Genomic DNA, 23,324 nt, shown 5'->3' with positions numbered 1-23,324 from the left:
TGATAACAAAACTTTTTCAGCCTCATAAAGGTTCTGTAAAGATGAACTCTGTAAAAAAGGAAGAAGACCTCGTGTAAGCTGCTGGAAGCAACATAAAAATGAGATTTCCCCCTACAGACATGAAGTGGCCAATAAAGGTGAAAGAAAACCGCTTTTAGATGCTGTTGTGTGCCTTACATTAAAACAGACAATCAACTTATGTCACCAGTGTTTGGTCTTGGCTTATTTTCAAACAAACACGATCCATTAATTAGGATTTGCACAAACGGGTTTTCTCGCACAGTAAAAATGGGTGCCTGTCCAAACCTGCAAGGTGCTCCACCAGCACTGCTCAGCAGTGGTTTACTCCCAGCTGCCAGCAAAAACAAGCCTGCTGCAGAAAGCTATGCAAATATCCACTATTCCCAGCTTCCAGAGGGTATCAGCTCCACAGCACAGTGCCTGGGGCTGGGTAACATCATGTGCTTGACAGCACATGGGTCAGGGCACCTGCACAGTGGGCAGATAAGGGTGGGTGATGTGTTTCAGCAGTGGCAACAGCAACACTGAGTTACCTCTGCTACTGTAGATTCTACGATCATGGCGTGCAGGCTCTTGCTTGTTGCTGGTGAAGATGCATAGCTAACGGTGGTGCCTATGTTGAAAAAGAGAGTTTTGTAGCTGAGAATTTGCTTTATCAAATAGCATTATTGTGCTCTTTGTATCTGTTGCAGTTTTCATGGAAATAAATAGGAAGCATTACTTTCAGAGTGACCCATATATCATCTGAAAAAGGAGCACAGAGACCCAAAAGCTTCTAGTAAGCAAGTTGCTTTTAATTCATGTGTGTGAAAATAGCCAGGGGCTCCAGTTCACACATGGATCACAGTGTTTTAATTTTAAAAGCAAGGACCTTCTCCAATATATAGCTATGTAAGTAATTAGTCAGCTCCAAGCAACAAGGGGGCTACCTGGCACAGAGGCTGTAGCATGTTCAGATGCAGTGTTCTGTGCCGACCCTTTCTCCCTGGTTCTGTGGCCCAGACCTGTCTCGGACTGATGTGATTAGGTGACAACCACAGGCTTCCGGGCCTCCGCTCTGGGTGGGCCACTGTGCTGAGAGTGGGCAGCTGCTCTCGGAAACGGGATTTGTACAGATCTGAAAGCCAGAAAGGAACATTCAAACCACATTACTTGGTAGTTCCTGCCTCTGAGAAGCCCTGTAAGTTGTGGTTGAAAGGGAACCTCTCTGTTAGACATCTATCCTTGATTGAAAGCTACAAGTGGCGGAAAATGCATCCTACTCACAGTATCCTGTCACAGTCATTCTTACAGCTTGCATGGTGTTTGCAGGCTGAACTCTGCTGACTTTTTAACTGCTGGCTTTGGGAGTGGTTGTTGCTTGGTACCCCACAGGGTGAGCTCTGCTCCATCTCAGGGGGATCTGCAAGTCTGCACTGGTTCATTGGAATAAGAGCAAAGGAAAGCAGCTGGCTTTTATTTTAAAGATTACTTTTCAAGGTATTTGTTGTGATCTACATTGCAAACCACATAAGCAATCAAAAATAGGGGGTTTGGATAACTCTTTTTGCTAAAATGATAAAATCTGTGGCTAAGCTAATAAACTAAATGTATGAAAGTCTATATATATGTATAAATTAATAGACAGCCAAAATCTGAATGAACATCTGTCATAGAATCATGGACTGGCTTAGGTTGGAAGGGACCCCAAGGATCATCAGTTTCCAAGTTCCCTGCTACAGGCAGGGCCACCAACCTCCAGATATGGTACTAGACCAGGCTGCCCAGGGCCTCATCCAGTCTGTCCTTGAACAGTTTCAGAGATGGGGCATCCGTAGCTCCTCTGGGATATCAGTCTGTGTAATCTTACTTGGATGGCTATATCTGAGGGCAGCAGCAACACCTACTCCACAGAGGAAGCGCATCTGCAAATAAAAAGAAACAACTGCTACTTCTGCTACCTGTAGCCCCACAGCTCTCAAGTGGCATGAAAGCCCTTTCTACCTCAGAAAGCACCATCAGGTATGTTATTCCCAATCAGGTTCTGGTCACAATCTGATTGTTGATTAGTGAGTGCTCAAGCATCTGTTCTGCAGCAAAGTGAGCTCTGCAAAACACTTTGTGACCAGGAGTGAAAGGATGACTCCCAGTAAAACCATAACTCACAACTGCATCTCACTGTGATTATAAGAAAACCAGTCCTATACATGGCTTTCTATTATAGTCACTGTGACTATTATAGAAGTCCACAGCAAATATGTTGTGCAGCTCACACTCCTTCAAAGAGGTGTTGCTGAAATCTATACATCTGCCTGGGAAGCTACAAATAATGTAACACCTGGCACTGTGCGGAGCTGATGGTTTCTCCATGCACTCATCCAGGCTGAACTCCTGCAGCGAGCCTTGCTGGTGAGGGAGCAGGCAGATGTCCCTTCTGAGATCTGGCTGCCATGTTTGGAAGTATCCCTGGAGGTGCTCAAGGCCAGGCTGGATGGGGCCCTAGGCAGCCTGAGCTGGTTGTGGGGGCAGCCCTGCCCATGGCAGGGGTTGGGGCTGGGTGGGCTTTGGGGTCCCTTCCAACCCAAGCTATTCTGTGATGTAACACACTGTGATGTGATGTTTCTTGGTCAAAGAAACCACCAAGTGTCGTCACCACACTAGCGAGCTGGTTGGGATGCAGCTGGTGCACTAAAACTTAGCACCCTTCCTTTAGGGTAATGCTGCTGTGGTAGCTCCTGTCATAGAATCATAGAATCACCGAGGTTGGAAAAGACCTTCATGATCCTCCAGTCCAACCGTCCACCTATCACCAATCCCTCAGTACAGCATGTAGATGTCCCTTGAACACATCCGTTGTGATTTTTGGTGATTTTTTTGTTGTCAGTATTCCACATCAGAACATCATGTGAACCAGTGGAAGTTAAAGAGTTAATGTTCTGGCTCTGTTTACTGCCTCTTATGGACATTTTGAGGATTCTGATTGGAGGGGAAGGGCAGCATCCCCAGAGGACTTGGCATCAAGAGGAAGTGAAGTGGATCTCCAGACAGGACTCTGAGCGCCTCTCTCTCTCTCCCTTGGGGCTGGCTCAGCTCGCTGTGGAGAAGGGCACCTGCTTCCCTCACACTTTGGGTACTCTTCTCTCTCTCATTTTGTTTGATTTTGTTGGATTTAGTAAATTACTGTTCCTCCTCAGATCCTCCAGGTGGTTACAGAGGGCAGTAAGGTCTCCCCTGAGCCTCCTCTTCTCTAGATTGAACAATCCCAGCTCCTTCAGCTGCTCATAAGGCCTGTGCTCCAGACCCCTCACCAGCTTCGTTGCCCTCCTCTGGACACACTCCAGGGCCTCGATCTCTTTTTTACAGTGAGGGGCCCAAAACTGGACACAGTACTCAAGGTGCAGTCTCACCAGTGCTGAGTACAGGGGGACAATTACTTCCCTGTTTCTGCTGGCAACACTGTTTCTGATGCAAGCCAGGATGCCATTGGCCTTCTTGGCTACCTGGGCACACTGCTGGCTCATGTTCAGTTGAGCATCAATCAATACCCCCAGGTCTATTTCCTTTACACAGTCTTCCAGCCACTCTGCCCCAAGCCTGTAGCGCTGTCTGGGGTTGTTGTGGCCAAAGTGCAGGACCTGGCATTTGGTCTTGTTGAACCTCAACCCATTGGCTTCAGCCCAGCTATCCAGCCAATCCAGATCCCTCTGTAGAGCCTCCCTTCCCTCAGGCAGATTGACACTTCCAGGCAGCTTGGTGTCATCTGCAAACTTACTGAGGGTGCACTCAATGCCCTCATCCAGGTCATCAATAAAGATATTAAACAGGACAGGCCCCAGCACTGACCTCTGGGGAGCACCACTCGTGACCAGTCACCAGGTGGATTTAACTCCATTCACCACCACTCTCTGGGCCCAGCCCTCCAGCTAGTTCCTTACCCAGACAAGAGTGTACCTGTCCAAGCCACAGGCTGCCAGCTTCTGCAGGAGAATACTGTGGGAGACCATGTCAAAGGCTTTGCTGAAGTCTAGGTAGACTACATCAACAGCCTTTCCCTCATCCACCAGACGGGCCACTAGATCATAGAAGGAGATCAGGTTGGTCAAGCAGGACCTGCCCTTCGTGAACCCATGTTGGCTAGGCCTGATCCCCTGGTTGTCCCGCACATGCCGTGTGATCTCCCTCAAGACAATCTGCTCCATAACCTTCCCTGGCACCAAGGTCACGCTAACAGGCCTGTAGTTTCCCGGATACTCCCTGCAGCCCTTCTTGTAGATGAGAGTCACACTGGCTAGCCTCCAGACTTCTGGGACCTCACCCGTCAACCCATGGACTTGTGGCAGTCCGGTTGGAGTAGCAGGTCTCTGTCTGTTTCCTCCTGAATTGTGGGGGGTTTAGTCTGCTCCCCAGCCAAGGCTGCCAGGTCAGAGAGTGGAGTACCCTGAGGATAACTGGTCTGTCTTTTAAAGACAGATGTAAAGAAGGCATTAAGATCCTCTGCCTTTTCCATCTCCTCAGTGGTCACATTCCCAGCCTCATCCAGTAAAGAATGGAGATTCTCCCTGGTTCTCATCTTACTGTTGATATATTTGTAAAAGAGTTTCTTGTTCCTTTTTACCCCAGCGGCCAGGTTGAGTTCAAGCTGGCCTTTTGCCTTTCTGATTTTCTCCCTGCACATCTTAACAACTTCTTTGTATTCTTTCCGGGTTGTCCATCCCTTCTTCCACAGGAGGTAGATTCTCTTTTTCTCCTGGAGCCTCAAGAATACCTCCCTATTCATCCACGCCACTCTTCTTCTGTGCTGGCTCATTTTGTAGCTCAGGGGGACAGCCTGCTCCTGCACCTTTAAGACTTCCTTCTTGAAGAGCAACCAGCCATCTTGGACCCCTTTACTCTCTAAGACTGAATCCCAGGGGACTCTCCCTGCTAGTCTTCTGAACAACTCCAAGTCTGCCCTCCGGAAGTCCAAGGTAGCAGTTTTGCTGTTCCCCCTCCTGACTCCACCAAGAATTGAGAACTCTACCATGTCATGGTCACTCTGTCCAAGACAGCCCCCGACCTCCACATCTCCCACCAGACCTTCTCTGTTTGTGAACAGCAGGTCTAACAGGGCAGCTCCTCTCAGGGAAATGGAAGTCCCCCATGAGGACAAGGGCTGGCGATCATGCAGCTTCTGCCAGCTGCTTGTAGAACACCTCATCTGCCTCTTCACCCTGGTTCAGCGATCTATAACAGACACCCACCAGGATGTCTGCCTTGTCTGCTCTTCCCCTGATCTTAACCCATAGGGATTCAGGAGGTTGTGATGAGGAGGGGTTTGGCCTCTTCTCCCAGGCAACAAACAGGACCCGAGGAAATGGCTGCAAGTTGTACCAGAAGAGGTTTAGGTTAGACATAAGGAAAAACTTTTTCTCTCAGAGAGTGGTCAGACACTGGAATGGTCTGCCCATGGAAGTGGTGGAGTCACTGTCCCTGCCAGTGTTCAAGAGGCGTCTGGATGAGGAGCTATGAGGTGCAGTTTAGTGGCTTGTGGTAGCAATGGTAATGGGAGGACAGTTGGAATTGAAGCTGGAATAGACGATCTTGTAGGTTCTTTCCAACCTTGTGATTCAGTGATTATATTATTCTATGACCTGCTGGAGAGGATCTCTGAAGAGAAGGATCTGAGGGTCCTGGTGGATGACAGGTTGGCCATGAGTCAGCAGTGCCCTGGTGGCCAAAAAAGCCAAGGGGATCCTAGCATGCATTAAAAGTAGCATAGCCAGCAGGTCAAGGGAGGTGATCCTCCCACTCCACTCTGCCCTGATCAGGCCACACCTGGAGTACTGTGTCCAGTTCTGGGCTCCCTGGTACAGAAAGGACAAGGATCTCCAGGAAAGAGTCCTCCAGAGAGCCACAAACATGATAAAAGGCCTGGAACATCTCCCCTGTGTGGAAAGGCTGAGTGAACTGGGTCTGTTCAGCCTTGAGAAAGGAAGACTCAGAGGGAATTTGATCAATGTTTATAAGTATCTTAAGTGTGGGAGTCAAAGAGATGTGGCCAACCTCTTTTTAGTGATCTGTGGGGACAAGACAAGGGGAACAACCAAAAACTGGAGCATAGGAAGTTCCGCACCAATATGCAAAGGAACTTCTTCACAGTGAGGGTGATGGAGAACTGGAACAGGCTGCCCAGGGAGATTGTGGATTCTCCTCCTCTGGAGATATTCAGGATCGGCCTGGATGCCTGCCTGTGTAGCCTGCTGTAGGGGGCCTGCTTTGCAGAGGGGTTGGACTCGATGATCTCTGGAGGTGCCTTCCAGCACCTACAATTCTATGATTCTGTGATTCTGTGATCTTGAAGTATCCAAAATGAGAACACGATCATTGGCCTTTTCAGTAGAAAACTACCCAGTAGTGAATAGGTCAAGTTAGTAATATACAGTCCATCTCATGTTTTCACTTAATTTTGCAACAGCAATGTTTAAAATCCATACTCACAAGTTCAACCTCTAGGAAAAAAAAAAAAAAAGTTTAAAAACGTTTTTCCTTTGAGCTGCAGTTGCTCAGATTACCTCAGGAAATGACAGAAGTTTATGTCTCTGGAATACTATCTGGTTAAGCTGACTAATCATAAAATCCAATCATCAGAAGACCAGAAAAAAAGCAAACCTAAAAAAAGGTTCATTCTTGTTGAGTTATTCAGTTATTGGCATAGAAACTGGTTTGATAATGAATTCTGAATCCATCTCTATCTTAGAGGTTTTACTGTGGTTTGTCACGCTGGAATAGCAGTCTTTTGTTGTTGATGGAAAGCGTTCTTCCTTGATCATGAAGATGCTTGGAAGGCATTTTAAGCATGCCAAGGCACAGTTTGTTATTATAATGTCCTGACAGTACTTGGAAAGTGTACTGCATGCACATTTCAGTATTTATAAGGACTTTTATGTGTTTTCTGTCATTCTGCTTAAAAGGGTATTGCAGCCATGTTATGACTTCATGCTGAATTTTCAGAAGATACGCTCTAGTGGAATCATGCACTGATTCCTCTAATTTTTACCCTTACAAAGAGGAACACTCAGTGACTGGCTTAAGTGCCTAACATCATCCTTACTCAAGGAAATGTAGCTCAAAGCTTAAAAGTAGAGAGCTACATTTTGGATGCAATTCTCACTCCTGAGACTGATGTCTTTGCTCAAATAAAGCTTTCTTTGAAGTTGAGACAAACTTTCATTGCAGAAGATGGGACAAGATTCCTGCCATGTGCATTCTTTGTATCTAATAATATTTAGATGCTGATGTAGATGTGGATTTCTGTAGCAATATACAGAGTAACTGTAAATCAGACAGAATTATCTGATGTTCCTAAAGACTTATTTTAGCAGCCCAAAGAAAATGTATTTGGAGATAGCTAGTCTCTCATTCACCACAGTTAGAGGATGAAAATATGTTTATCTTAAGGAAAGTACATCCAAAGTGCTGTATTTCTGGGCAGAGAATTGCATTTCCTTTTCACATAATTAGTTATTTCACGTAGTTTAGAGGAAATATAGTTGATGGCAATAAAGGGTATTTTAATAGAAATTTGTAATCAGACAGCAGGTGATTGTTTTCCAAATAATATCCACAGAGCCCAGTGCTCCTAAGATTTGTATCTGCGGATGTAACTCCCTTCTGGAAGTCTGGCCCTTTCTCTTAGAGCCAGAGGAATGCTGAAGCCATTTTGACAGCCTGCTAGATTTTGAGGAGAGAATCCTGAATTTATTTCATTATTCCTTTATTTCTGTATGCTTTCAGGAATTCTTTACCTGATCTCAGCTTTCAGTCACCTGGCACATTCTATGCTGCTCCTGGTAGTATCTGCACGGGATGGGGGTGGTCTTTCCTCATCCACCAATGCGGCTGTCACAGTGAACATCCTTCAGACCACTTTGGCCCCTGCCACTTTTGAGAGATCCTGGTATGCTTTTTCTGTTCCCATAGATGCACCTGAAGACAGCCAAGTTGGAGCTGTAAAGGCTAGAGAGCCTCCAGGTAAGTTGTGTGTTCAGAGATGATTCTCTCTTACAGTTGTGGCCATCAGTGGGAAATGTTTACAGATAATATTTATTTAAACTTTCAGATAACTTACTGGTTCTGTTGAGCATCAAATAGTATTTACTGCTGCTATTTAAAACAACTGGTATAATCGCTGCTATATTGGGATGCCCTCTAGATCAGATGGAGGTTGATGGTCATTTCTTTGGTGGCCCAGTGGGAATGGCAACTGCCCGCATTTTCTAACTTTAATTTATTTACTTGCTTTGCGATATGGTTAGAAAAAAGCCCTAGTTTTCTAATACACATTTTGCATGCAAGCAGATGCTGTATTTTCCAGAGGGATTTGTGCAATTGTAAATGTGGAGATGGGGAGTACACTGTGAAAGTATAAGGAAGGGTCTGGTTGATTGTGGCTTGTGTTAAAACATTTGTCATGAAAGAATATCTGAGAGCAACACTCATGAGCAGAGAGTATTCTTAGTTATCAGAGAATCTGTAAGATGTACTGCCACAAAAAAAGAAAATTTTTTCCAAGTTAAATGAAGTTTAGATGGGTGTTTATTGGGCCTTAAAAATGCATATAGTTAAGCTATTTGTTTTTTTTAATCACTTTTAGAGGGAAATGGGTTAACTTTTGCCAAATCACTGTCATAAAATACCCTGTCCTGAGAGCCGTGTATGTTTGGTTTTTACATAGAGCAGTGGGATCCATGAGTCCATGTAGTGGCTTGGTGATGAATCTGAAAGTGAAGTGTGGCAGAGAGAGAAGTTTTAGGAATTTGTGATTAGTCAGGTCCCTCCATTTTCTTCTTCTTGGAAGGAACAGTATATTGACCACTGTCCCCAGAGAGGTAGCACCTGCAGAGCAGCCTCAGCAGTAAGCCTTTACGTAGCTCTTGCTTTAGACAGCATCTGGTTTCCTCAGGTTTTAACAGTGGTCATCCATGATCAGTACGGTCAGTGAAATACCTTTCTTGCAGGGGTCTGCTACCTGTCTCATTCCTTGCTGCAGTGAATACCTGTGTATAGTGAAGTGATTCCCTGAAGACTAATTTATAGGAGCATTTTTCTGCAGTTTAGGAAAAAAAAAGGCTATTATACAATTTTTCACTATATAGTTTTATCATACCAGTGAGATGAAAAGCAAACTGCACAAGTAGACAGACTAAATACACTCAGATGAAGCTTGTGCGCTATTTATGTTATTGAAGGGCTCTGGGGACAGGAACTGGGAAGCATAAAAAACCCAAGTCAAATTCTGTGTAGCTTACACCTATCCCACTGAATTGAACAACATGCATTCTTCACAGTTCTCACCAGCCTTCATGCTATCTCTCTACTAGTATTATTCTTTTTAACTTTTATTATTTCTATTTCTAGATTCTTTAGAAGTGGTTTCATACAGAATTTTGTCTGGTGATCCACAAGGAAGATTCTATATTGACTCCCAGTTTGGTATCATTTGCATCAAGAAAGAGCTTGACCATGAAACCCAGTCTGTTTTCATGCTCACCATTCAGTCACAGTTGAGAAAGTTCCCTGTGTACAGTAGCACCCAGGTCAATATATCTGTAATAGATGTTAATGACAATCCTCCAGTATTTCTTACCAGATCTGATGAGGTAATTATTTCACACACACAGCCTGTTGGTACTGCTGTGTATATTGCTCATGCAGAAAATAAAGACAGCAGCCTCAATGGGGCATTCAAATACAGTCTTGCAAGCAATCTGACAAATGCATTTAGTATTGATTCAGGCCTTGGAGTGGTAAGCCTCATCTGAATGGTGTTTGAGGATAAACAGCAAGAATATACTCTGTACATAGCAGGTGAAGACCATGGAAGTCCTCCTCTGAGTTCTTGGCTGTTGTTGTCAGTGACTGTTGAAGAGCAGAGGATGGGCCCCACTTTGGTTTTCCAGAAGTTGGTGTATCAAGTAGAAATCAATGAACCTACATCTCCAGGTGCCTGTATCCTTCAGGTTCGAGCCTCCTTATTTGATCCACACTGTGTTAGCTCCAGGCTGACATATTCCATAGAGTCTAGCACAGATTCTGTTGCATTTGGAATCAGATCTGATACTGGCTGGATTTATCTCAGGAAATGTTTGAACTATGAATGTGCACAGATTCTTAGTTTTAGAGCCCTGGTCAGCACCTCAGAGGGGGAAAACTCTATGCAGAATGCAAGTGCATCAGTAATAGTAAATGTCCTGGATGAAAATAATAATTCCTCTGTGTCTGTGCATGAGAGCTACTTCTTCAAAGTGGAGGAAAATCCAATTCCTCAGGGTGTGATTGGCACTGTCACAGCTGTTGACAAAGAGTCGGGAAGAAATGGACAACTTTCACATTTCCTCCTGTCTGATGGAAAGCATTTCAAGATGAATTCCAACACAGGTAGTATTTTTATGATTTATAATCTGTGTAATATTGCTTTTGGAAAGCAACCAGCCCTAAGGGAATGGAAATAAAGTGTAACGCTTTCAGGAAATGCTGTGAGTCTCTTGGGTTGGTTGGTATGTGAATATTCTAACTGAAAGCTTCACAGTTGAGAGAATGAAATAAATCATGTTTATGAAGGATAAACTAACCCTTAGGATTTGATGCTTTTCGTAGCTTCATTCTGATCACTTGGGTACAAGTTTTGACTGTTCCAAGTTAAAAGGGAATATTAAATTATAGTTTCAGTAGATATGAGACACTTGACAGGCAATTGCTTGTGATAAAATACAGTTGAAAAGTATGAATCAGTTGTAAAAAATTATGAAAGTAAGTGTGATGTTTGACGATGTTTTAAATCATTTCTGGAAACTTCTGCAAGCTACATCAATCAATATAGAGTTCATATTGTGCATGGTATTGAAAAAAGCAAATTGGCTGATATAAATTCTTCACAAAGTGTGTACTCTGCAGAGTATCTCAGATGTATTGTGTGATAGATAATATATCCATGCAGCATAGCAGCACAGAATACAGCATAGAAATCCCAGAGAAAGGGGACCCTGTAAGGAACGTAAGTGTTCTAAGTAATCCAGTTTAGCAAAATAATATCTAATGCTTAAAGATCTGCTATTTAAAATTTATTTTCTCAGAGATTCTGTCATCGCAGGCAGAATTTCTCTATGAATTTCATAGTTGTTATTTCAAAGCAAAGGTTTGTTGGGAATCCCAGGAATTAACAGAGGTACTCTTAAAATAGTATGTGGTAATCTGTGTGAAGGGCTTTGGTCAACCACAAATCTTCAGCTATATTGAGTATGGGTGAGCAGATGGAGAGGAGATTGCATAACATTCATTTACTGGGTTTACCAGAATGTATAGGAGACATAAGGCTTCCTGATTAGTGTACAGATGTTGTGCTGAGAGTGGCCTAACCCATGGGTATAATAAAGGCCATTTATTGGTAGTTAAAACCCTGTGCTCATAGATTATCTGTTCTGAAATTTGATGAACAAAATCCCAGTTGGATTTGTTTAGAAGACAGTGTGTTGCTTTGTGCAGCTTTATGCCTTTGCTCAGGGAATCCAGAGTACAGTGAAGAATGTAATGTATCACTAAAGTACAAGTGCACGCTCTGACATAACATCTGTATTGCGCTGAATTCACAAACCTGGGATTTTAGTGTCAACAACAAGGTATATCAAAAGACGTATGATTGCTACATGTCATAAGATTAGTGCTAGTGTACGATAATATGTAATTCCCTTTTTCTGTAGTAGAATGTAATTCCCTCCCTCATTTTCTGTGTCCATCAGGTGAAATTATAAAATGGGTTGCATTAGACCATGAAGAACAAGCACACTACCAGCTGACTGTACTAATGACTGATCATGAGTCACCACCACTTAATGTCACGATGTCAACGATAATAAACCTGTCTTCCCTCGGATTGTGCCTGGAAAAGAATTAAGCATCGAGGTCTGTAGCTCTGTAGCAGCCTGTGCTGCAGTTTAGGGTTTGTTCCGAGCACCACCCTGTGGTAAGAGCTCAAACTGTACATGGGGTTTTGTTCTGCGTAGCAGAGAGCCGGGCTGGTACCTGGGCACTGCGGAGTGTAACAGCCACCACAGCACACATCTTGCAGTCTAGCACATTGCCTGCAATGCCTGACCTAACTGAGATTCAGTTAAGGTTAATTAATTGATGAGGAAGCAGCTACTGGTCTGAAATTTTTTTTCGCACATTCATAATTTTGACCCAAGTATATTCAGGACCTTCAAAATTTGTAAATAAATAAAAGTTTTAAAATGAAAAAAATGCAAAATATGTACAGTGTTACGCACAAAGGATATATGTATATATATATTTTTATGTGTGTAGTAGTCTTTTCCAGTTTCTGTCCTCCGAGTCTGCTATATTAATTCATATATTTTTGGATTATTAATACATGCAGACCATAATAGGAGATTTTTCAAGACTACGTTGGATAATGCCCTGGACAGTCTGATTTAGTGGTTGGCAACCCTGCCCGAGGTGGAGGGGACAGAGCTTGATGATCTTTAAGGTCCCTTCCAACCCAAACCATTCTGTGATTCCGTGATTGTTACAACTGTATTACTTAACCATTTTCTGAAATGCCATTTGTGCTGTTTGTACACACTATTGAGATGGAAAATATAGCAGCAGTAAGCTTTTGTGCTAAGGGAAGGAATTTATTTTGAGGCTCACAGTTATCCATTTATGCTTGCAAATTAATTTACCAATTGCTTGATGACAGGTTTTGGAAGGGCGGCTGTCCTGAATGCTCATCACCTCTGTCTTTACAAAGGACTTTGGTTCTGGGAACAGTACTATATTCAACAGAACCAGGTAAGAATCTAAAGTGGAATTCATAAGCAAAGTTGTATTGAAATAATCAATGTGTTAGAGATGGCTTGTATGCATACAGAATTTCAAGTCTGTTTTGTTTGTTAGAAAAGTGCTGCCTGTATAAATACAAAAGACTACCATTCTGTGTCTTAATTATGTCTGTAGGAGCAGACAGCTTCCTTCCCTCCCCTCTACCCCATGTTCCCAGGGTGTTTGTGTGGCCAGACATAGGGCATTTGAACAGCACTCACAAGGGATTAGGACCATGATCTTGTGCTGAACAATTCAGTGCTTCAGTCAGTTGTCTAACATGGTAAAGAAAGATGATCTCCCTTTCCTACGACCAACAGAGGATTCTCCTGCTAAAAGAATGGTTTGTGATAGACTGAGGCAGGAAGCAGAAGGATCAGCAGATAATCTGAGCAAACAATTAAGATTGTGGGTTTTAGTTTATGCTTCACCCTTTTGTTAGCCTTGTATTAGCGTTCTTCAGGGGCCACTGCCTCTCTGCGTATCTGGCTGTATTCCTTCCTTTAAGCAGCACACTGGATTTTCTTATCCCCTTCTGTAGAGGCACAGAGGGGAGTGAGAAGGAATTCCAATTGTAAAAAAGACTAGCAACACAAAATAAGGCTGGTCTTGGAAATGATGACTCTAGAAAGGACAAAAGGGAAAAAACAGAAGCAACAAACCAACAAAAAAACAAACCCACCACTACAAAACCAAAACAAAACAAAACAAAAAAACACTAAAAGACCCCTCCTAGCCTTACAACTTATTTGCTCTTGGTAAACAAATACAGAAACAGCTGAACTTCTCTGATGCTATCTGATGCTAATTTTTGTTGTTGGTTTTGGTTGGCTCACAGCCTTTAACATCTGTTCGTCTGTGACACGGTGAAGTTCTTGCCTACTTTATATTTAAAATAGTATTTTCTAGTTTTGGGGCATTGTTCAGTACTAAAACTTGAAGAAATGTGATGTATCAGAGGGCTGATAACGAATGCTGGCACATTGTATGAGGAAAAAGTCTGTAAAGTGAAAAATGAAAATGGGGCTAGGGGATGAGTTTCAGCCTTCAGTGTTTCCTTCAAAATGCCCCTCCTTCTTTCAAGAAAACCCAAAGAAGTAAACCTTAAGCATTCTGCAGATATATTAAAACCTTGACGTGCAGAATCAAACCCTATAACCCAGTTAGGTTACAAAGTAGATATGGTTTATTCGGCCGGCCAGGTGCAAGGAGGATCACTCCACCAAACTTGCACACCAACAAGCAAAAACACTACAGATTTGGGATCAATCGTCTCCCCTTTGAAATTATTCAGGAATAAATTAAAAAATAGACTGATAAAAATATTAGTAAAAAACAAACAAACAAACAAAAATCCCAAGACATTTAAGATTTGAGCATTTTTGTAGTGTAGTTCCTGATTACAAAGATGAAAATGAGAAGCGGTTCCAAAATGGAAGTTTCAAAGGGTTCTGGTTTTATACCATACCTCTTTCTGGCATTATCAGACTTCCTTGTTACTTCTGTCTCCATCAAAATGTACAAAACTGATGATTTCATGCAATACTTGAATTTTAGTGGAGTGATCTAAAGGATAAAGGTCTAAAGGATATTCCTTTTCTGGTCATCTAAATGGTCCTGATGATCCATATCAGTCCCTTACAGTTTGAGATATTCTGAGGAATGTCTGAGGATTCAGGATCATCATTCTTATTTTACTAAAAAATATAAATCCTGAACCTTACCTTTCTGTTTCAGATGAGCTTGAACCCTCCAGAAGACTGATGCCTATTTCAGTTGACCTTAACTATACACTCTGTTACTTCAAATGAAAAAGCAAGCATTGGTCCTTATGCTAGAGCCACTGAATGTTCTCAGTCACTGTTAACTTTCTCTATCAATTATGCCAGTTTTAGCAATATGTTAAAAATATTTGAATGGCATTCACATTGTATTCTGTTTTTCCTATCTTTGCTGTTTGCTTAACTGGGATTTTGTTTCCTGAAATATGGAACAAAATAGCCTATCTGTGCATGGAGACATACTGTTGGGACCAAAACCAGAATGTACGAGAATACTAATATAGCAGCACTAGTATTTTGAAGCTGTCACCAAAAAATGCAGAATATGGACCTGTCTCATTCAGTATAATTGTCTCTACATATTGTTTCTCTTTGGCAATCTGTTTGTTATGTTTCTGACTGTGAGAGAAACCCAGAAGGGACTTGTGGAGCATTGAAAACATGGAGTTGCTCAAAAACAATGGAACAATGTTGGGAAAAGTGATGTGTTGGTTGTCAGAACTCTGCTTTCTAACCTGCCTGCTCAGCATTTGATCATATCCTACAGGTGCAAATATTTTGCCGTTACAGACAAATAAAAATGAATATACAAATGAACACTTACATGCACAGATAACTAACTTGCATGTGCAGATTTGGAGAACATAAACAGCTTCATGCTCTCTTAGGTGCCTATGGAAGTATAGTTCTTTATGAGTGTTTTCTTTAGTACATCTGCATTGAGTTTATTTTTACCACAGTTGCTTATTAGAACAGCAGCTGTTCTGCTACATTACTTTGTTTAACCTGCCAGCACACCTTATTAAAAATTAATGTACCAAAATTGTTTGCATAGTATTTTAGGGGAAAAGGAGTTATGACAACTTTGATTTCCTCAGTTTCTGGAAATGAATACCAAGTAATAGATATTTTCCAATTTCACTAAAAAAAAATTGGAGACTAATTTCAATTGTGTTCCTTGAAAATGGAGAATTCACAAAGAGCTAGTTACATGGTAGATTTTTTTCTTTGCAACTGGAATAAATTCAATAGGATGTTCAATTAGAATTTGCCAGTTATTAGCATGCAGCCAGTCCTTGGTGGCAGATAGAAGCCAAATTCCCACTGTTTATGTGTTGCTCTGGAACCAGTCAGTGTAAGATGCTGGTCACCCCCAGTTGTGTCTGTGCTGGGAGCAGAGGCAGGGAAGGTTGCATTGCTGTGGTTGTGTTGTCTTAGGGGCAGGGGAGTCTCTTTTTTTTTGGCTTGTAGTAGTGCATCATCTGTTTGACCCTTCATTGCCTCTTCAGAGACCAAGTCTTAATTCTCTCCCTGTTCCTGCTTGCCACCTGGTGTCGGAGATACAAGTAGCACTCCTGGGGTGTCTGCTGTTCTCCTGATCACTAATATGAGCAACATCGATACAAACATAAGCAGTTGCTTTGGTATAGGGTAAGAAGGCTATAGTAATTATTTACTCAAGGAGTTGAGCCAGATGAGTCTGAGAAATCCTCGTGACTGTAGCAGGTTCCCTTTCCTTTGTGTCCTGTTCCTTCTTACTCATTAGTTATGATGGAGGCATATGGCGAGCTGATGAGGTCTGTAGTAACTGATACCCATTTTTCCCCTGTAGAATAGGATATAGGATACTTCCAGATTCATGCTGTCAGTGGGGAGTTGAGAGCAACCCGGCCTGTGTCATATGCTGAGAGATCAAGCTACAGAATGACGGTCACAGCCAGGGACCAGGGGATACCTTCCCTCTAAGGACAGGCTGTTGTTGACATGCAGGTACTTCTTGGTGTTGTACAGATAGGAAAAATTATGCTGCGTACTTATTTTCTTTATAAAAATTCAAAAGCAGTTAAACAGTTTTGGGAGAACCTAGGGAAATAATCTGAAGATAGGAAAAATTTGGAACTAAACATGTTGTTTTATAGTTTTCTTTAGTATGTTTTTCTCTTGAGTGAGGAAATGAGAGGGCAGACTCATTTTCGTTTTGAATACAGAGCAGCATTGTGAGTTGCCTTATGGATGGAAAGTGTTTATGCATTACTAGGCGGCCATTACAAAAACTGGAAAGGTGAAGGAAAATATCTACTAGCCGTGTTCAAAGTTCCGGTATTTGGATGCCTACGATTCAGTGGGTACCAGACAGTCTTGTCCCTCTTCCTTTCTTTTTTTTTTCTTTTTTTTTCTGGTGTGGGAATGAAGAAGAGAATTATGGAGCATCTGGTTAAGTACTGTTTGAACTCTGCTGTAGCATGTCAAGTTTGTTTTCTGGCTTCGAGGCATACCTAGTACATATAATAACATATATATAATAATAACATATAATAACATATTCACAAGTGATGAATGATTAAACTGTCAAGGAAAATAACTGTCGTTACACTGCCCCTGATAGCACTGGGAAAATATGTCAGTCTTCATGTTTTTGTTATAGGTAATCCCACTTCCCACAGGGAGACCTGTCTTCTCTCAAGATTTCAAGCACTTTGTCATACCTGAAAATTTTAAACCTGCACGAGTATTCACTTCTGTAAAATTGCTTGGTAACCATCTGACAGCTAACAGGAAACTGTGTTTTAGTGTTGCTGAAGATGACGATGATGTTTATTTTGAAGTAGATAGTTGGACAGAAGACCTTTTTCTTTACAAGGAACTTGACTATGAAACATCTTCACACTTCTTTTTGCAAGTTATTATAAGGGATTACAATAATAACCCCCCACAGAATAATACTGTCTTTCTCAGTATTGATGTAGAAGATCTGAATGATCATTCTCCATATTTTCAAGATGACTTCAAAGTGATTGGCATAGAGGAAAATGTACCTGCTGGCACTCTGGTTTACACATCTAATGCAAAAGATGGAGATGGCTGTTCTCCAAACAGCAAAATACAATATTCCCTGGAAATGAGTAGCATGGCTGAAAATCCATTTGTTGTTCACCCTTTATATGCTACCTTGGTAACAGCATCCCCACTGGACAAGGAGATTACTCATTCTATGATCCTTATGGTGTCTGCAACAGACCAGACAATAAATGTGGCTGATTGCAGACGTGATTCTCTGATTGCAAAAATTGTTATTCTGGATGTCAATGACAACAGTCCCAGCTTTATATCTTCACCTCTTTGCTATGTCATGGAGGATGCAGGTGTGGGCCTCCTTCTGCACTATGCAACTGCAAAGGATCCTGATGAAGGAGGAAATGGACATATTATGTATCACTTAACTTCAGGTAATGAAAACGGATCATTCATATTGGATAAAATCACAGGTACTGTAACTCTCTTGTTATTATACTGTGTTTATCACGGTAATATTTGGGAGTACATACAGTGCAATAACAAAATACTGAATGAGAATGACACTCTACCCAGAGTGTCAAGCACCATACAAGTGTGGCAGTGCTGAAAGCTCAGTGAGACTTAGCTCAGAAATTTCTGCATGACACTATGACTGTGTTATGCAGATGTGCTGAAATGCCTTCCAGTGCATTATTGAGGAAAGTGTGTGCAGTGGAATGCTTCACACTGATTTTTTACACAATGCATACTTAAAGCTTGTATACAAGTATACGGTGCTATATGTAGATGTGAGGAAAGGCAAAATCAAGATCAAAGGAATGAAGGAGTGCACACTGTGGATAGAATGCATTCTGTAGGTGCTCAAAGTGCTGCTAAATTTTATTCTACAGCCCTCTGAAGTTCCCTGGTTCTTGAATGAGTTCTGTGACTGTTATACCATTTCCACAGAAATACGAATTTCACTGTAACAGTTACAGTATTTTCAGGTTCTTATTCTGATTTTAAATCCATGATGTGATACAGTTGACACTGATTTGTGGAGCTGCTAATTGGAGAACTGATGTGCAAAAAACAACAACTATGAAAGTTATATGAAGTTAAGTATAATGTGAAGCCCAGAGTTAAGTAAAATATTTCTCTCTTTGAACCTCACTTGAATGTTCCATGAATCCCAATTACCCCGCATGTCAAAATGAGCGTTTCTGGGCTGCTCTGATGGGAACTACCTACTCCAAAGTCTGGAAGCCTTGCAGCAGTCGCACGGAATGAATGTACTTTAGTGTGAGCACAGGAACAATTGAGATCCTAATCTGGAGCTGAGCGCTTCTTTGCTGTTTCCATTCTTTATAACAGGACTCCAAAGTACAGCCGAGCTCCTAGACCACAAGGTTCAGGAGCACTACAGTCTGACAGTCATGGCTCTTGATGATGGCAGTCCAGCTCTCTCCGCAACACAGGTTCTAACCATCCTTGTTCTTGATGTGAATGATGAGAGCCCAGTATTTCTGCAGCAGGTTTATGAGACTGCAGTTTATGAAAACCAGGATCCAGGGAGCTGGTCATAAGAGTAGAAGCTGTGGCTAGAGACACAGGTAATTTCAACCTTTTTGCTATTGTGGACATTGTAGACAGATCAAATCTTTCTGTGCTTTGTGCTTGCATGTACAAACATCATGCTTTTCCCAGGGTAACGTCTACGTTTGAGTTCCAAAACGTGGCTGTTGGTTCATATTCTCACCATTCATTCAGGGCTTGGAGATATTCTGACTTACGCACTTGGCTAGCCTCAGCCCTAATTAATATATTGAATGTAAATTGAGTGCATGGATGATGCAGGGTAGCTCAACATACTCCAAGTGAAAACAGCTAGAGGATTCTGGTTCTAATTCAGAAAAGAATATTAACCTCCATTAGAGTCAATATTTAGACACTTTTGTTTCTCTCAATGAGTTTTGACTAGTTTTAAAATATCTTACAAGTTCAAATCCCAGTTTCCTAACAGCAAACATGCACTAATGTCTTCTGACCAGAGAGGGGCACTGTCATCCAAGAATTTCCGGGCACTTGAGCAGGGAAGGAATTTTGAAAACCATCCTGGATTTCAAAGATAGTTTTACATACATGCTTTTCAAACATACAGAAAGTAGATGAATAAAAAGAATGGTTAATATGCTCACAGATAATGATGAAATGTGAGAATCTTCGCTAAATAACAAAAAACTCCCTCCAGTTCTTCAACTTTTGGAATATCTGAAATGCACAGGATGTTACAGATAGTCTGGGTCTGGAGATAATTTTGCCTTCAGTAATGCAAATCGTGGTATATGCAGTTGGTGTAACCTGAAGCAGTTACACTGAACCTGTGATCTGCATTAAAATAAAAAATGAGGAGAGATCTTAAACTCTCGGATATTGCTGCATTTGACCCAAAACTTGTCTCAGCTCTGTGAATGATTTTCTCTTGACCATGGGTTCGCTTTCTGCACATCTTTTCTTTTTGGATCCTATAAAAACAAAGTTAGTTTTTGATGTAAAAAATCGATACATAACATAGAAAAGAAATAGCTATCTTGAATTCCTGAATTCCTCTTTCTTCTTATGCCATCCCACTCTCTATTAAATTTATTATTATTTTGTAATGCACATTTTATGGGAAGTACAGCAGGAGATGCATTTTGTGAGCCCTTAGTAGGAGGGAGCACTATGGGCTTGGCTGAGCAGAGAGGAAAGGCACTTCAGGTCCTCTGGGTGTCATGTGGCTGGCCAGTGTGCGTCTGCAGATACAGACATGTTAGGCTGGAGCAGTGTTGTTGCTGATGGTTCCTTCCTGGTTAATTTTATCTGTTTGTTTAATTATTATTATTTTAATTTATATGTTTTCCAGTAACCTGAGCCCTTCTGCTGGGGCTTTTTCTCACATTTTCAGTTTTTGGCCCAATGTCATATGTAAGTTGCAGAACAGTTCCAAATACTGAAAATCATGCACATAATGTAAGAAAATGAGATTTATATGGGAGTCATACAAATATAACTCATTTTTATTACTTTTTTGGGATAGAATTTTTGAGTAAGAAGACTCCTCATTGTGGCCTTGATTTTTTACCTCCTATTTTTTATATCAGTTTTATTTGCTCTTTAAGTTGCAGTTCAAATCCCAGGAATATTTGTGTAGTCTCAGTAGTGGACTTTCTTCCCTCTATTGTTTTTTTCACCTTATATGTTCTCTAACTGACCATGGGGAGGAATCATTCTTCTTACTGACAATCACAGCCATCATCAGCCTTATGTTTTATTTGTTTTCCTACTTTATGTATTATCTGTGAAGGGAAGAGCAAAAAGCTGTCATCTGCTTCATGTTTGCTCCAAGCTTTAAGCTTGATTTCACTTCAAAAGGTCTTTTGTGGAAATCACTGCTAAAAATGTTGCCTGTACTGATTTTTTTTCACATAAATCATCTTGTACCACTGACTTGTACCTGCACATTACAACAGGAGCACCCTGAAATCACCCTACTCTTCGGTCTGCAGAGGTAGGGGTCCCTGTCAATGGCCCCCTGTATGTTTTGGCACCTGCAGCACTTTCTGTAAATAATGCCTACTGTGAAATTTGGCAGTTAGTACACGGGGCTGAAGCAGTTCAATTGCAGAAGACCAATTCTAATTGTTAATACCATCCTTGAAATGTTGTGCTTCTTTTTTTTTTTTTTTTTCCCATCTGTAGTGTGTTTAGGTCATTAACGGTAGAGAAATGTAGATAAAGTTGAGAATGTCCTTTTAAAGGTGTTTGAGTAATTTGGATAGGCTGTGTTGGTAACTTAAAATCTGCAAAATGTTCTCCTTGATTGCCCCTACAGCTGTGATTCCATCCCCCCCTTTTTTTTCTGGAAAGCTGGAAAGATTTCTGTAATTCTTGTGTGTGTGTGTGTTTTCATGAATAAGGCCCTTCCTTGAATTGGTTTAGATGAAAATGCATTTACAGTAATAATTCTTTCAATCAAATGTCATTAGCTTTGTTAACTATTCAGCAAAACTATTCAAAGGCAAACAAAGGCAGTCATGGACATTTAAACTGTAGGCTCTGTTTCTTCTCTTGCAGTAGTGTTTCTCCATCAGTTCCAGCTTAGATTGTCTTATTTTCTGCTGTTCTAGTTGAGAACAGAATGTAGTGTTAACTCTGACCAGCAAGTTTAGTATTACTAGGAATGCTGTAGTTTTCCAGGTACACTGTTCCTACACTACCAAAAGATTGTGATGGATGAAAAAACACAGAATGATTGAATGAAACTTAATTAAAAGAAAAAAAGGCAAACAAATGAGCACAATTGTACAAGGTGAGTAGTAGTTGCTCTTCATATAAATGTGGGATTAAACTCATTGAAGATCTCATAATAGAGAGGACACAGTATTTTCCTCTGAAGGGTGTTGAAAACAGAAGAAATATGAGATTATTTTATGGTCATAACTAGTAGGAATGTGGAATCCCATTTCTCATTCAGCTCAGGAAGCTTTGGAAGCATGACTTGTGAAGTGCTGTACAGTTTTATCCTACTGTTCTACTATCCTACTATTATAGATAATGATAGGACAACGGGGAGTGGTTTTAAACTAAAGGAACGGAGATTTAGATTACATGTCAAGGGGAAATTTTTTACTGAGATAGTCATCAGGTGCTGGAACAGGTTGCCCAGAGAGTTTGTGGATACCCCACACTTGGAGGCACTTAAGGCCAGGTTGGATGGGGCCCTGGGCAATCTGATCTAGTGCATATACTAGTGGCTGGAAGCCCTAGTTTGGAACTTGATGATCTCTGAGGTCCCTTCCAGCCCAAGCCACTCTATGATTCTATGCTATGATTCCTAGAGAAGGACAGGAAGAATAATATTCATGTATTGTATACAAATGGCAGATCTAATTAGGAACTGATGAAAAATGACATTCAGAAAAACACTGAGAGAGCGAAAATCTTTAAGTTTCCCTACTAAAAACCCTACAAGACTTCTTAAAGACAAACAGTATCATTTCAGGGATTGCCTGCAAGCATAAACAGTCTAAAAGGCTTGAGATGTGCAGTGGAAGTGCCCACCAAGTAGGCTTTTGAGTTGAAGATAAAGCAGTGCCAACCCTGTGAGTTTTGATGGGACTCAGGCCTCTGCCAGCTCAATATTACCAATACCTGGAACTTGTGGATGTGTCAAAAAGTGGATGTTTTCTCTGAATGTTTATGCTATTCAATGTCATACTTTACAGAGATGCTTGTACTGTCTCTGAGTGAAGTAAGTGGAAAACCAGAGCCAGAGCAGCCTGGTGCACTGCCTGACATCCTGTTGAGAAACAATTAATTACCTAAGAGAGAGCACAAGACAAATGCCTGGATTCCATAGTCTTAAATTCATGATACGTAAGCTTCTATGGTAACTTGCCTTGGGTCCCTCAAAATGCTGCTGGGATCTCTTGGAATGCCTGGAAAGCTTACACACAATGCAGTAGCTGGACAAGGATTTTGAAGATCCAGTTTTAAATTTTGATCCCTTGTGTTAATGCAGAAGCAGTTACTCACTGCATTGAGAGTAATAATTTAATTTATAATCTGTTTCCTAGAAGGTGGGGGGAAAAGAGGCCATGTAAGAAGAGTGACTATTTTACTAGCACCTCTATTGTCCTTTTGAGGACGACATTCCTAGCTTTGGTATGATATCTTACCAGGACCTGGATATGAGAAACTCAGGATAAATCTGGACAGCAGAGAATTGTTAACAGCTGCATCACTGGACAGGGAAACCCAGGAGGTTTTCAGTATTAAAGGTAACAGCATGAAGTAGCTATGACTGCTTTTGCAATGGGAGGTGAGAATGGTTGTGGTGTTACTATCAGAGTTAGTCTGGGTTACATG

At 41.4% G+C, this 23,324-nt stretch overlaps 1 protein-coding gene across 1 annotated transcript in view; it reads left to right on the top strand.

Annotated features, from left to right (window-relative positions):
* The first annotated feature begins 579 nt into the window (after positions 1 to 579).
* DCHS2 (dachsous cadherin-related 2) overlaps positions 580 to 23,324 on the top strand; it is a 47,936-nt gene continuing 25,191 nt past the window's right edge. Inside the window, 10 exon segments of the mRNA XM_040699783.1 lie at positions 580 to 607; positions 7,774 to 8,010; positions 9,385 to 10,416; positions 11,775 to 11,876; positions 11,879 to 11,937; positions 16,257 to 16,409; positions 17,065 to 17,905; positions 18,789 to 18,986; positions 18,989 to 19,027; positions 23,102 to 23,236. Of these exon segments, the coding sequence (XP_040555717.1) occupies positions 580 to 607; positions 7,774 to 8,010; positions 9,385 to 10,416; positions 11,775 to 11,876; positions 11,879 to 11,937; positions 16,257 to 16,409; positions 17,065 to 17,905; positions 18,789 to 18,986; positions 18,989 to 19,027; positions 23,102 to 23,236 (2,824 nt within the window).

Source organism: Gallus gallus, chromosome 4 (genome assembly GCF_016699485.2).
Source record: "Gallus gallus isolate bGalGal1 chromosome 4, bGalGal1.mat.broiler.GRCg7b, whole genome shotgun sequence".
Taxonomy (NCBI): Eukaryota; Metazoa; Chordata; class Aves; order Galliformes; family Phasianidae; genus Gallus; species Gallus gallus.
The sequence above is the reverse complement of the archived record's forward strand: the minus strand, read 5'-3'. Positions and strand labels throughout refer to the sequence as shown.